At 46.2% G+C, this 15,248-nt stretch overlaps 1 protein-coding gene across 2 annotated transcripts in view; it reads right to left on the bottom strand.

Annotated features, from left to right (window-relative positions):
• LOC147446766 (zinc finger CCCH domain-containing protein 37-like) overlaps positions 1-15,248 on the bottom strand; it is a 92,877-nt gene that overhangs the window by 76,825 nt on the left and 804 nt on the right. Inside the window, exon 2 of one of the 2 annotated variants that reach the window (XM_086525943.1) lies at positions 14,974-15,167. The exons of the other annotated variant lie outside the window; for it this stretch is intronic. Coding sequence (XP_086382069.1) covers positions 14,974-15,167 — 194 coding nt within the window. The remainder of the gene's footprint in view (positions 1-14,973; positions 15,168-15,248) is intronic. 2 annotated transcript variants of the gene reach the window in all.

Genomic DNA, 15,248 nt, shown 5'->3' with positions numbered 1-15,248 from the left:
GCAATCTGTGTTTGAGAAGGATCTTCTCTTCACCCGAGTTCTGCTCTTTTCCGCGGGCGCACCCCTTGGCGGCCTTGCGCTCACACCAAGGTTTCTTTTTCCCACCTCACGTCGATTGGCCGGCCGCTAAGTGCACGGTCCGCTTTAAATGAGTGAAAAGAGGCACAAGGGGAGACCGGACAAGCCCTTCTTTCCTGGGATTCCTGTCACTCTTCGAAAACACAATTAGGAATTGACACGCCCAAGCGAACTTGGGTTCGTGCGACCACAACAAGCAAAAAAAATTCTTGTGATTCTTGTGGTTCTTTCCTTGACTGATACAGAACACTGCCAAAGCTCTGATACCTATGTAAGGTGCAGAGAAATGCATGTTTGAACTTTGCTCAAGATGAGTGCTCCGAACTGTGCTCAAGGTTCCTTTTGTTCTTATGGAAGGGAGAGCCTTCCGTTCTTAATGAGAGAGTGCAATGATCACAAACAAAGTGAATGGACACTGTGCGTGCAAGTGTATGAGACTGAGAGATAGAGAAGAGAATACAACACCAGAGACGTTGTAAACCCTCCTCCGAAGGCCCCATTCTCTATGGCGAGAGCGGTCTACTTATGATTGCACAAATCTCTACAATGCTTGGACTTGCCGACGATGTCGACGACGATGAGGACGACAACGAGACGGCTGAATTTGAAAACTCTAAGGGCTGAAATCTGCAAATCTTCTATCTGCTGAATTTTGACTCTATGTCGATGGCGACGATGCGACGACGACGCGCTGAAAACGCACATGCTGAAATTTGCGTTTTCCGGGCTGAAACTATAAACCTTGCGGAAACTGACCGTGCGGCGAGGAACTGCTGCGGGAAGGTGAGATCTACGAGGTTCGCGACTTCTTCTACGATGTCTAAAGGTTGAAAACTGAAAACGCTGATGCTTCTCGGTGTTCCGTCGCTGTGAATCTGTAAAACGCCGGGGCTGATCTGCAAATCAAAAACGATAGGGCTAAAAATGGTTCTACTGTCCCCGGATGTTCTGCAATTGCAAAACGTTAGGCTAATCTGCTCTGTCGTGCTGACGCCGGGCTGATCTGTTGTGCACAAATCGCCAAGGCTGGTCTGTAGATGAAAAATGCTAGGGCTGTCTTGCTGATGCAGCAAACGCTAGGCCTCTAGGTTTCTGTTGAGAAGTTGCATGTTGAGCTCCTGCTCCTGCTCCTGCTGCCTCTTCTACCAATTAGTGCTAGCCTAGGTTTGCTTAAATACAAACTTACTCAATTTGCCCTACCTACTTTTCAACAAAAGTTACTTAAATTAATAAGTGAAAAATGTCAAAAATAGGAAAAATAGGTTAAATGCACTGGAAAATTCCCCTGAAGAATTCTGATTGTTGGTGCAGCGAAATGAATGTTTGCGCTTTGCTCAAAATGAGTGCTCCGAACTATGCTCAAGGTTCCTTTTGTTCTTATGGAAGGGAGAGCCTTTCGTTCTTAATGAGAGAATGCTATGATCACAAACAAAGTGAATGGACACTGTGCGTGTAAGTGTATGAGACTGAGAGATAGAGAGAGAAGAGAGATACGACACCAGAGACGTTGTAAAACCCTCCTCCGAAGGCCCCACTCTTGTCAGCGAGAGTGGTCTACTTATGCTTGCACAAACGGGTACAATGATGATGCATGAAACTGATGCAGATCTAGGCTATGTCGACGACGACAACCGGGATGGCAATGACGACATTATGGCTGGAATGGGGATGGATCTAACTGCTGTCCAAAAACGCTATCTACTAAAAATCTGTTGTGGGTGATTGCTGAATTTCCGGGGTGTTTTGGACTGCTGAAAAACGCAGATTTGGCTGCGTTTTTGGAGGCTGATTTTTCTTGACAAAAACACTGATGACTGTAGTGGGTTAGGTCAGAAAACGCAGGTTTACCTGCTGCTGAAAACGCTGGTTTACCTGCTGTCGTTAGGGCTGTAAACGCTGCCTGTCTTGCTGCGAATGAAAGCTGAAAACGCTGGTAATTTGCAGCCCTCTGATGGTGATGAAAACGCTAGATGCAAAGGAGGCAATGCGGTCCAGATCTTGCTGAAAACGCTGTGAGCGGGATGGAAACACACAGAACGCCTCTATAACGACCTGACACACACTCTTGGGAAGATACACATACACACTATGGGGCACCACTCGGCTTACACAACCCCCCTGGTGTAACAGACTTGGACACTGCAAGTCAAGAATCAACCGCGACAGCACCAAATAACCACTTCAAAACAATTCACAGATCACAATAGATTTGCACTGGCCCGGCGGAGTTCCGTGCCTAGAGATATTGGCCCCAAAGACTGGCGCCCCTTTCAGTATTTCTTTTTATTAATCAGATCAAAGTACAAGAGAGCGGTTAGGGTTTCACTCTCAGACTCTGCGTCCAGATGCTCTGAGAAGTGAGGCCCTCACCACTAATTTAAAGGTTACAAGGGATGCCCAAAAGCAGAGCCCCAAAAGCTTTTAAAATCAAAAGCATCAGTTCTCTCTCTCTCTCTTAGAGAGTCTTTTCTCTTTTTTTTTATAAAAAAAAAGCAAAATTCGCGTCGCTCATCATTTTCCCAAAAAAAAAAAATTATTTATTTTTTTTCTTAGCCTCCGCGATTTCCGGAAATTAGGGTTTCTATTGTTTGCCACGTCATCACTTTGTGACATACCCCCCTCTTGAAAGCATTGTAATCGACCGCGATTACGCCTGCAAAACCGACAAAAGCCATAAACCGTCTTAGCAGACACTGACTGTTAGTACCTACGTACTAGAAACACACATCTAGCACATGTACAAAATCGACAGTCACATCACACGACATCACAAGACATCACCAGACATCACATGACATTCAACATTCATTCGGATCTTAGACCACGATTTATCGGCAATGTAGCTAGCAATCACATCTAGGTCCAATCGGGACCTCATCAATGTCCGATTGACTAACCCCTATTGCAACCATGTCTATTCGAGATCAATCGAACCAAAATGCTGCAGTCATTTCGGCTATCAATTCCTGCACTCACAAGAAGTCAAGAACAAATCAGTATCATTATCCGGAATTCCATTTCATAAAGTCATCCAGCAGAATACTGTCAGCTCTCAGTATCCCTGAAGCTCAAAGAGACATCAGTGACTTTGGTATCAAAAATCGAGGCATCTGTTGACAAAGGAGCGGAGTAACTCCCCTCTTGTGCATCCCACTACACCATATCTTCGGCCAGGCTGAGTTTCTGGGTTCCGTTTGGAGTAGACTATGGTAAACCAAAACATCGAGGTAAAGTTTCACAATCCGAGGAGTATCTGCTAGGTCCTCCTCCTCCATCCACTTCGCATCAAATGCAGGAAAGTTCTTGAGCTAAACCAAGAACCCGCCTTCGGACTTTACCTTTCTTCGTATCGTTATGTGCCAAAATCTGTTCAGGAACAAGGACTTTCTCGTTTTCTTCCACTTCGGGTTGCTCATCAAGCTCCCCATCATCAGGCACATCACCCTTAACAAGGTTCAAGAGACTCACATGCAATGCATTATGAATCCTCCAAGTATTTGGCAGTTTCAATCGGAAGGAGACATCATTTATCTTGTCAGTGATCTGGAAAGGTCCGTAGTATCGCATACTAAGCTTTGAAAAAAGCCTCTCCTTTCCCTTTTCTTTCTTAGGCGTGTCTTCTCAAAAGTGAGAGCACCCAATCATCCTCCTTCGTTTCAAGTCGCGACGATGGCGATCCGCTACCTTTTTCTGTCGTTCTTGAGACTCCTGCAAAGTCTCGCGAACCTTGGCAAAAGCCGTATCCAAATCTCGCGAATATTCATCCGCTTCAAATTTCTAATCTTTCATGCTCAGGAAGGATGGAACCTTCGCAACACTTTCAACAATCTCACATGGCGTCTTCCCCGTCGAAGAGTGTATCGTGTTATTGTAGGCAAATTCCACCAAAGGTAAGTTCTTTTCCCATTGAGTCTTCTGATCCGAGATACAAGACTTCAATAAATCTAAAATCACTGAATTGGCAATCTCAAATTGCCCGTCAGTCTACAAGTGGAACGATGACGAACTGCAACTGCGTGCCAATGTTCTCCCAAATTGCCTTCCAAAACAAACTCATAAATCTGGGGTCTCTGTCGGAGAGAATCGTCTCAGACGTGCCATGTAATCGGAAAATCATCGTGATCATTCTGTGTTCTCGAGAGATCAAAAAAAAATGAAATCCATTTCAATATTTTCCCAGGGGCGGGTGGGTATGGGTAAAGGCTGTAACAATCCCTGTGCCTTATGCCTGTCAAACTTGACCTTCTGGCATACCAAGCAACTGCGCACAAACTCTTCCACATCCTTCTTGAGTCTCCGCCAAAAGAAAATCTCTCTCTACCCCTTTCATGGTGGTAGCAATGCCGCGGTGACCCGTAAAAAGTGGACAGTGGCATTCAGTCATAACCTTTTCCCTCAACGGCTGTGTAACGCACAACATAGTCTTTTTCATCAAGTAGCCTTCCCAAAGGGAGTATCCAGCTACTATCTCCCCATCCCGTATCTGTGTGAAAATATCTGCAAAATCTGTATCTGTGGCATACTGATCGACCATATCCTCAAAGCTCCTATGATGTATCGCGGAAATAGCCAGAACCAACGGTTTCCGAGACAAAGCATCTGCCACCACATTCTTCTGTCCCTGCACATGGACAACCTGGAAGTGGAAGTGTGACAAGATGTTCGCCCACCGCATCTGCTTTTCCGAAAGCTGCTTCTGTGACAAGAAGTAGCGCAAACTCTGATGGTCTGTAAAGACAGTAAAATCCGCTCCGAGTAGGTAATGCCGCCACTGAGTAAGAGCATGGATAACCGCCAATAGCTCTATCTCATAAATCTGTGCTGTCATCTCCGGCCTAGAGAACAAACGGCTCTCGTAAGCTATGACATGGCCTTCTTGCATCAAGAGCGCACCTAGACTACGACCACAAGCATCACAATATACTTCAAATGACTTCTGCAAGTCCCGCAAAGTCAAAATAGGTCCCGTAGTCAATTTCTCTTTCAATGTCCGAAAGGCAATCACCTCTATGGGTCCGCACGAAAAAGGTACTCCTTTTTGTGTCAAGGTATGCAAAGGGGAAGCAACCTCTGCAAACTTTCGTATGAACCGCCAGTAGTACGAACACAGTCTCAAGAAGCTTCTAACTTCATGCACATTCCTCAAATCGGGCCAATCACGGATAGTCTCTATCCTGGCCGGGTCCATTTGCACTCCTGGTGCTAACAATGTGTCCCAAAAAGTGCATCTCTGGTAGGAAAAATTCACTTTTCTTTGCATTAATCACTAACGTGTGATCTCGTAATGCCTGAAAGACTTGAAGCAGATGATCTCTGTGTTCTGCCTCATTCTTGGAGAAAACAATGATGTCAAAGAAAGTGCCAACAAATAGCCTGTACTCTCGGAAAATCCTGTCCATCATCCGGTTAAATGTCGCAGGAGCATTGGTTAAGACAAAAGGCATCACCAAAAACTCAAATAACCCAAAAGTCGTCCGAAAAGTTGTCTTGTAGACATCTCCTGGCGCTATCCTGATCTGATGATATCCACTCTTCAAATCAATCCTACTAAAGCACGAGGATCACTGTAACTTGTCGAGTATATCATCGATCCTAGGAATCGGAAATCTGTTCTTGATGGTGATTTCGTTGAGAGTGCTATAATCGATGCACATTCTCCAAGATCTGTCTTTCTTCAAAAACCAACAACACTGGAGAGCAATACGGTGAAGTACTAGGCTGGACAAGACCCTTTTCCAAGAGGTCTTTCACTGTGTTCATAATCTTTTCATTCTGTACTCGACTCACACGATAAGGTGGCCGATTCGGTGGCGTGCTTCCAGATATCAGATCAATGGTATGATCTTCAGGCCCTCTCAAAAGCAAATCGGCATGAGCGTGGAGAAAAAATCTTGGCGTTCTTTTCTTCAAGTCAAAACATATTCAACCTTTATCCAGCGTTCAGTTCTCTCCCAAAAGAATGAGTAAGAAACTGAAGTTCATCAAGTACAATCTCTAAGCCCTTCATTTATCAAAGTCGCTTTCTCGGCCCAGTAGTCAACCACGGCGTAGTTCTTGTGGTACCAAGGGATCCTGAGTAGAACGTCACTCGCGTGCCCTAAACACCCCTGTCATTGCAAACAAAGTTTGCCAATGCTCGGTGTAATGGCAACATCCCATCCGGGTGCCAGTCGAACTACCTCTGCCTGTGGCGTCAGTCTGTCGGGCGTAATTCCAAATCGAGCCGCCAATTCCAAGTGAAAAGAAGTTGGCCTTGGCCCCTTCAAAAGAGCTTCCTAATCCTTCACTTTGCCCCAAAAGCGGCAAAGTTTGTACTTTCATTCATTAGATTCGGTGCAGGTCCCACGCCATGTGGTACCAGTTCTGCTTTTCTATCTGCCTTTTCTGCCACATTCCTCAGCTGCTCTCGAACTCTCAGACCTGTCGTCGTCTCTATCATTCTGTTCTTTCTGTGCCTTTTTAGGGCACTTCGCGGAGATATGTCCATGTTCCGTGCATCCAAAGCACTTCCCCTCTCTGATGAAGCGAGCTCTCTCCTCAGGAGTAAGCTTGGGTCGTGCATCCTTTTTCTCTCGGTTGCTCTTTTTCTTTCTACTTTCATTCCCAGAAGTTTGTTCGGCTCGTTGTGTCATGGCCTCATCTATGGGGTAGGTCAGACTGCCAGAGTGAATGGCAAAGCCCCGCTTCGCATGACTCATCAACTCCTGAATAGAAGTTGACTTCTGTTCCAAGCAGTGATCTCGGATCTCTGTAGGTACACCCAAGGTAAACCGCTCAATCTATTCTCTGAACGAGATCTTCTTGAATGAAGAGGCGAGTAGAAAAGAGTTCCAGAATCTTTCACAATAAGCATTGATTGTGTCTTTCTTGGTCATCCGAAGATGGTTCCAAGCAGCTGGTACATCTCGTTCATATTCTTGCGTCAACCGAGAAGAAATAAAAAGCTTCTTAAATTTCAGTCATTTAACTGGCGCACTCTTGTTAAAAGAAGCGTGGACCACCAAGTACGAGCATTCCCCTTAAGCTAAGAGGTAGCTCTCCGAATCTTGGAGTGCTTTGAATAGCGTCCTCCCGCGAAAGCAATGTCAAACTGCTGTATAAAAGACAAAGCCTTCGAAGCATCTGAGTATCCTGAAAAGTATCAAACTTGATCGAGTGGCCACCTTCTTTAAACTCTCGGACTTTCTTGCTTTTATCTTCGAGAAAGTCATACTTAAGGCAGTTGGGGCTGCACAGAGCCGTTGCAAACGGTCAAAAACGGACATTTTTTTTAATCTGTTCCGGTCCGACCCCGGTCCGACCCCGGCCGTCCCCTGTCCGTCCCCCCTGCGACCCGCCCGTCCGGCCCGTTTTCCGTCTATCCCTCGGCGTTCCCAGCCGTTCCCGGCCCAATTACGGCCGTCCCCCGGCCCTAGGGCCCGTCCCCTGTAACTATGACAATTGAGCTTGGGCCAACACCAATGGGGCAAACAGCTCACACAATATGGGTAAAATATGCCAGATACAATCACAAACTGGAACAGAAGCTTCACTCATAGGAGAACGCTTCGCTCATAGGAGAAACTTACACAGCAAAATTAGCAGAAAAAGAGTGAGGAGTCCGGAACGGCCCAAAACCCAGTCTATAATGTCAAAATGCTCAAATCCGACCTCGGATAATCAGATTTCGGCCAAAACAGGCTCCAAAAACCCCAAAAACACACCTGCGGCTATTCCTCCCATAGTTACAAGGGACGGGGGGGACGGGCCCTAGGGCCGGGAGACGGCCGTAACCGGGCCGGGAACGGCTGGGAACGCCGAGGGACGGACGGAAAACGGGACGGACGGGCGGGTCGCAGGGGGGACGGACCGGGGTCGAACGGACCGAACGAGGACGACAGGGGTCGACCGGGGTCGGACCGGAACAGATTTAAAAAAATGGCCGTTTTTTACCGTTTGCAACGGCTCTGTGCAACCCCAACTGCCATATTTTTTAAGCCTTGGCCCTTGGGAGGCTATAAAAGGCTCCCTTGGGCCTCTTAATACTCATAGTCTCAATGCTCAATGCTCATTCCATTTCCCTCAAGCTCAAGGCTCAAGCTCATTCCATTTCCCTCAAGCTCAAGGCTCAAGTTTGAACTTTGAAGCTCTCCTCTCCCTCTTCTACCCACTTTGAAGCTCTCCTTTACTCTCTCTCCACACAAGCTCTCCTCTAACCCTTCTAACTTCTAAGCTCTACTCTCTCGACTCTCCACCATCATGTCATCTCAAGCCAACTCCACTTCTGAAGCCGCTTCTTCTCGAAGGAGGCCCGCCGTGCAAACGTGGTAGTGGTGGGATGAAGTCGACTTTAGCTCGCGTGGCAAAGGTGGCGGTGCAAGACCATGGGCGTGCAAGCTATGTCCATACAAGAGATCGGGTGGTTCAAACAAAGTGCGAGCCCATCTTCTTCATGAACCCGGTCACGAGGTGAAGTTTTGCCCTCATGTAGCTCCCGAGAAGAGGTTGGACCTTCTTGAGAAGCTCACGGTGTATGAGGTTGCGCAAGCAGCCAAGAGGGGCCGTTTTGTTGCCGTTGATCCCTCCGCCACGGCGACACTGCGAGAGCAAAGGGAAGCCAACCTTGACGACATCTCTCGAACCTTCAAGAGCCATGGATCTACACCGTCCTCTTCCCTTCCGCATCGCCAAACCACTCTCAACGAAAATTGGAATCCTAAATTGAAGGAAGAGGTGGATAGGTCGGTTGCCCGATTCTTCTTCCACGACCACATTGCCTTCCATGCTTCGCGGTGAGTTTCCCTTGGCATATGCACATTGCAATCTTCCATTTTGTATTCATAATGGGTTATAATTTCTCGAGTCTCCATACTAACACAACATGCTCTATTTTGTGTGGATAGGTCTCCATACTTTCGAACCATGGTTACGAAAATAGGGGAATATGGCTCCTCTTATGTGCCACCTTCATCGGAGAGGCTTCGCACCACCCTCCTTGACAAAGAGAAGCTTGCCGTGGAGCAAGCGGCCCAAGCAACAAAGGATTTGTGGGAGACCAATGGCGTCTCTCTTCTTGTAGATGGATGGAGCGACACCCGCAAGCGGTCCATCCACGGGGTGGTGGCCTACTCTCGAGGGGAAATGTACTTTGTGGAGTCACATGATGCATCCGATAGAGGCAAGGCCGCCGAGATGCTTGCTGCGGAGTGGACAAGCACCATAGAGATCACCGGCCCGGAGGATTTCCTTTGTATGGTTGCAGATGAAGAGGCGTCAAATAGGGCAGCCGGAGCTATCATTGAGGGCATGTATCCCAGCATCCATGTCACATTTTGCATGGCGCATTGCCTCAATAACCTCCTCAAGGACATAAGGAACTTGTCATGGATTTCACCCACCATTGGTGACGCCTCTCGAATTGTCTCCTTTGTGCTCAACCATCAAAAAGTGCGCCATGAATTCTCAAAGAGGAGCCACTTGTCCTTGCTCAAATATTCAGAGACAAGATTTGCATTCAATTGGCTTATGCTAGACCGCTTGTTTACATGTGGCGGAGCCTTAAGGGGCCTCTTTCTCAGTGATAAGTTCCAGGCCATGCCGGAGTCTACATCAGCAGTAGGATTGAAATGCCGAGAATGGACCGACGACGCCGCTTGGTGGAAGGAGGTGAAGACTCTTGACGCCATGGTCAAGCCTATTCTACACCTACTTCGAGTGGTGGATGGCTTGCAGCCATGCATTGGCAAAGTCTACGAAGCCATGGATCGGATGATAGAGGCACTTGAGAAGCTTGTGCCTGACCCTGTTCAGTATGCGGAGATTCATGGCTTGTGTGAGTCGAGGTGGAATGGATACTACTCTCCACTTCATGCGGCAGCTTATGTGCTTGACCCTGAGTTTCAAGGAAGGCGTCAAGAGACCGACAAGGAGGTGAGCAAAGGATGGCGGCTTGCATTGGAGCGCCTTGAGCCTAGCAGTGACATTAGGCGCAAGATTAGAGACGAGCTACTCAACTACAGGCAAAAGAAGGGCTCCTATGGATGTGTAGATGCACAGCTTGATCGCAACAAGATTGGCTCGGTTTTGTGGTGGGAGGACTATGGAGGAGATGGCCCACATTTGCAGCGCTTGGCTGTTCGTGTCCTTAGCCAAGCATGTACCACTAGTTGCTTGGAGCAACTATGGAGTGTGTACAACCACATTGCCTCTAAGAAGAGGAATCGCCTTGGGGTTCAGAGGGCCAATGATTTGGTGTTTGTGAGCGCTAACTTGCGCATGCTTGCCAAGAGCGTCACACACAAGGCAGATCCTTTCACTGAGTGGGAGATGGCACAAGAGAATCCATCTATGGCCGATACTCTTTTGGAGGAGCTAGAGGAGGATTTCGAGCTTCAATGCGAGCCTCCCGAGCCGGAGCCCTCATACGTCGCTGACGACCTCGACTACGACGACGATGTGGAGATTCAGCAGGCGAGCACTTTTTGAGTTTGATGATCATTGATCACTCGACTCTCGAGTCTAGACTCTTGAGTCTACGACTCTACCTACTACATAGCCCTTTGTACTTTTTGTTATCCTTGAGGCCTCAGGCTTGTCCTAAGTCCTTTAGGCTTTTTGACTCTTGAGCCCTTGTGGCATGCACTTCTCATTTTGTATCCATCGATCATCGATGTTTTATTAGCACATTTCAGCCTATATGACTCGTGTTCTTTGGTCTATTTAGTGTAAATTTATGGTCAAAGTGATGCTCTATGTGTGTGGCATGTGTGTAGGTCAAAAAATGCCAAAAAAACTCTCTTTTTTTTTGCCGTTCCGAAACCCGTCCCCGTTTCCTGACTTTTGCAGTCCCGACCCCGACCCGCCGTCCCATGTAACTATGGTTCCTCCTCTCTTCTCCACGTTTTTTCTGGTGTTCTCTCTCTTTTTTCAATTCCCACACTTAGATTTTTCACTTGGGCACCCTTGGCCTTTTAAATGACCTCAAACGGACCCCGAAGAGACCAAAAACTAACCTCACAGTGCATAGTTGTCACCTTTTTGCATCATCCGCACACCTGGCACTCATTTCTTTTCAATAATGCATCCCGCCACCACGTGAAGTGGCCCCAAAAAGTGGTCCTCATGATGACCTTTCTGCATAATTATCACAAGAAAACACCCACGTTGTGCCCGTACTTCTCCATGTGCAAGTATTGACCCCATTCGCCCTCCTGACGCCACTAGATGCCATCTGACGCACCTGCTTACCTCATGTCGTCGGCCCGCGGATAGCTTCCTCAAGAAGTTTTATGCGCTACCAACTCCTCATTATTGTAGAAAAAACACATTGGTACTGGTAATAGTGAAAATCGATGCACTATGTACACCCTGTCCTACCTGCACACGTGTGGGCCCCACGTAACCACCTGGCTCTGGAAAATGGGCAATCCTTTATTTTATGCACCATGCATGTGTATGTACATATGCGCAATCCCTTGCTCTATAAAACTTCTGACAATGCCAAGGCAAGGGAGGTGGCTGGCGATGAGGAAAAATGCTAGGCTTGATGGAAGGGGAAAACGCCAAGGGGTGCTGGGGGAGTCTTGCTGAGAGAGGGAAGGACCTGTTGCCAAAGGCCTGCTGTACTCTTGGCTCATTTGCCATTTAGTGCTAACTTTTGGTTTGCTTATATATTTTCTTACCCAAATTGCCCTACCTACTTTTGTTGGGAAGTCACTTAAATTAATAAGTGAAAATGTCAAAAATAGGGAAAATAGGCTAAATGCACTGAAAAAATCCCCTAATTGATTCTAATGGATTCTGATGGAAATACTGATGATCATGTTGTGTGCAACCAGAGGATATGCATCTATACTAAGTGACTGGGCATGCACGGTCTACGAATAGACTCACAAAAAGTGCCAGATCACTTCTAATCTAGACTGACTAGACTGACGGAAACCTTGTTATGATGTAGCTTGTCCACGAACACATAAGGTTGGATGTGTCACGTGACACTTATGGATTCTAATGGGAATGCTTATGGTCATGCTGTGTGCAACCACAGAATATGCATATACACTAAGTGCCTCGGCATGCACGGTCTGCGAACACTCACAAAAGTGCCAGAACACTTGCTAATCTAGACTGACTGGACTGACTGAACCCTTGTCGTGTTGTAGCTTGTCCATGGACACATAGGGTTGGATGTGTCACATGACAATATCGATAGCCAAAAAGATGAAACGCTGGAGTGTACGCATCGTTACCTGTTCTCTTGTTTATTTTTTAAAACTTTCACCAAGGGGATGCCTACTGAGGTTAATAAGTTGGGCGGCCATACCAACTTGTAGGTTGGCCACTTAAAAAAAGCACCGCTGGCTAAGTTTAGGCAGCGCTGAAAATTGCCCTACGTAAGAATTGCCCTCGAAAGGATGCTGCGTAACATGAAAAGCAAGCCAACGTTTCCAAAAGGGCACATGAGGTGACCATTCTGCAAGCAAGAGATGTTGTGAAGGGGTGCTCAAGGCAAAGAGGCATGGCTGCTCGCAGGAAGGGGTGCGAGTACGCGGGTGAAAAGGGGTTTATCCCGATGGAGGTGTGCGAGTTGTTCGGGTACTCCGCACACACACACACAATTCTTCTGTCTCTTTTTTTTTTAATGGAACTGAAATAAGAAAATCAAATTACCTCATGCTCGCATATGTGTGTGTACCACTTTTCTTCTGCTTCCATATCACTCCGGTAAGGGGAGGAGAGAGTAGCGGCAAAGGTGAGAGACTCACAACCTTCGGGTCCCGGAAAAAAATTTGCTCTGATACTACTATGAGGCTTAGTGGTGTTAATCCTATAATTAAGACTTAAACTTCATACTTAAGATCAAACTGAGACTCAAAAGACTGAATGTGTGTTTGATTGCTTGAATGAATGCTTGAAAACTGAGTACAATAGGCTCCTTATAAAGGAGACGAAGAGACACAAATGAAAAGACACGTCTCATGGTGAAGAGACGCAACTTTAGACGTAAAGCACATCCTTTCGGCGAAGAGCTACAACCATTGGACGAAGAGTCGCAACCGTAGAGCGAAGGGGTGTGACCAGTTGTCGAAGGAGTGTAGCTTTTGGCGAAGAGGCATGTCTTTTGGGCGAAGGGTCTCAACCAACCAAGAGTAGGGATCCTCCTTGGTATGGTACTTCGCCTATCTGCATCCATGAGTGTATGTATATGACGTATATTAGTCACAATCGTGACAAAAGTTATGTCTCTTCACCATGAGACGTGTCTTTTCATTTGTCTCTTCGTCTCCTATATAAAGAGCCTATTGTACTCAGTTTTCAAGCATTCATTCAATCAATCAAACATTAGTGTTCTCATCTTGAGTCTCAATTTGATCTTCAGTATGAAGTTTTAGTTTTAAATATAGGATGAGTACCACTAATCCTCACACAAGGGGCTTCATTAATAGGTTCCAAATGCTAAGTCGAGCAACCTCCTAAATATGAAAGGTCACTTACTAATCAATGCAATGCTAAGAGGTGGTTCACATGAGATAAAATGCATATATGCCAAAATGCTGTATTGTACAAGAGAGGGTATGAAACTATGACCGATGCTAGACTACAACAGAAGCTTGTCCACGTGGCGCATGTGAAGTGCGCACGTGACATCCCCCTGTTAAAGGTGAAGCACAATTGCCAAACTTCTCCCTGTGGATTCTTCTTGTACTTCTGATGTTGAATGCTTTTGATGCTTGTAAAGGCATAAGCCGATGAAAACTCCTCCAAACTTGTGGATACTGCGGATGTAGGTACTACTACGATGTAACCACCAACAATACGAGTTACTAGGTAGACTTACTATGTCGCAGAATACCAACCTTGGTGCTGACTCTGCCTTGCGAGCAAGTACGACCACTCGAATAGTCCTATCGTGAAAACATTGCGGGTGAAGCTGAAAGGTAAGGGTGCTCAGAGGTATGCTAAGAGGTGGTTCACATGCAATAAAATGCATATATGCTGAAATGGTGTATTGTGCAAGAGAGGGTATGCAACTATGACCGATGCTAGACTACAACAGAAGCTTGTCCACCTGGCGCAAGTGAAGTGCACACGTGACACAAAGCGCCAAGGGTATTGATGGCTGAAAACACTAGAGGGCTTGAGTATTGTGGGTCTGCGGTAATGCGCGTGCTACTGATGCTGTGTACCGAACTTATCCTACAATTGGGAGCCAAGGGCTGCTTATATTCTCCTTGAATGCTAAGTCAAACAATCACAAAGCCAAAGGGCAACCCACGACTTTATAAATTAATGTTATAAATCAATTGATAAGCCTGTTAATAAGAGGTGCTTCCTATGCAAATACTACCTAGGCTTGATGTTAATGCTTCTGTAACTTCCCAATGCTTATAGCTAGCAGATACTAGTTGTGCTCATGTGCGATCAAACTATACATGCACTATAGTATATACCGGTATTTCAACAATATCTTCCAAGCAAACAATCTTTAAACTAATACTATTGTCAAAGTCTCTACATCGAAAAAGTCGTGTTTAAGGTGATTTGGAAGAAAGCACATCTAATCGTATATGATTCGTATGTTTGTGTGTGTGTGTGAGAGAGAGAGAGAGAGATACACAAAGATGATATAAACACGGTTACTTGTACAAGATTTTTTCAAGCTGGCACGCTCAATACACAGATTTACATCTACTACATGCGCTTTTCAAACACCCACCTATTTTTCACAATTGAGAGGAATAGGGTAACAACGGAGTCTAATGGAAAGAGAGAACAAAAATTCAGAGCCATAGTTCAGTATAAATCTAGATCCACATTGCCAGCATAGACGTTACTAATGACTCAAATACGTCTAGGATTTAGATTGAGAGAGAGAGAGAGAGAGAGAGAGAGAGAGCCAATAATCAAGATGTGCACCTCCTTCCAATCTGGAATGCCACCAGCGGGAACCCATGCTGGATGATCGAACTTACAATTTGCTCCAAAGTTGCAAGTTCTTGTCCTCATATAGTATACACAATCTTTTTCACAGGGTCTTTGTGGATAGATAGAGAGTGTCGGAGCCATGTCCAGCCTAGCTCTTTTAGACAAGGCATCCCCAGAGTACAAGACTTCAAATGGTACAATAGGAAATTTATCGGCATATTATAGTGTATTCAGCCACAAGCCAAAAAAAATCGATTGTGGAGGAA

Source organism: Adiantum capillus-veneris, chromosome 12 (genome assembly GCF_014529385.1).
Source record: "Adiantum capillus-veneris isolate H3 chromosome 12, ASM1452938v2, whole genome shotgun sequence".
Classification (NCBI taxonomy): domain Eukaryota; kingdom Viridiplantae; phylum Streptophyta; class Polypodiopsida; order Polypodiales; family Pteridaceae; genus Adiantum; species Adiantum capillus-veneris.
The sequence above is the reverse complement of the archived record's forward strand: the minus strand, read 5'-3'. Positions and strand labels throughout refer to the sequence as shown.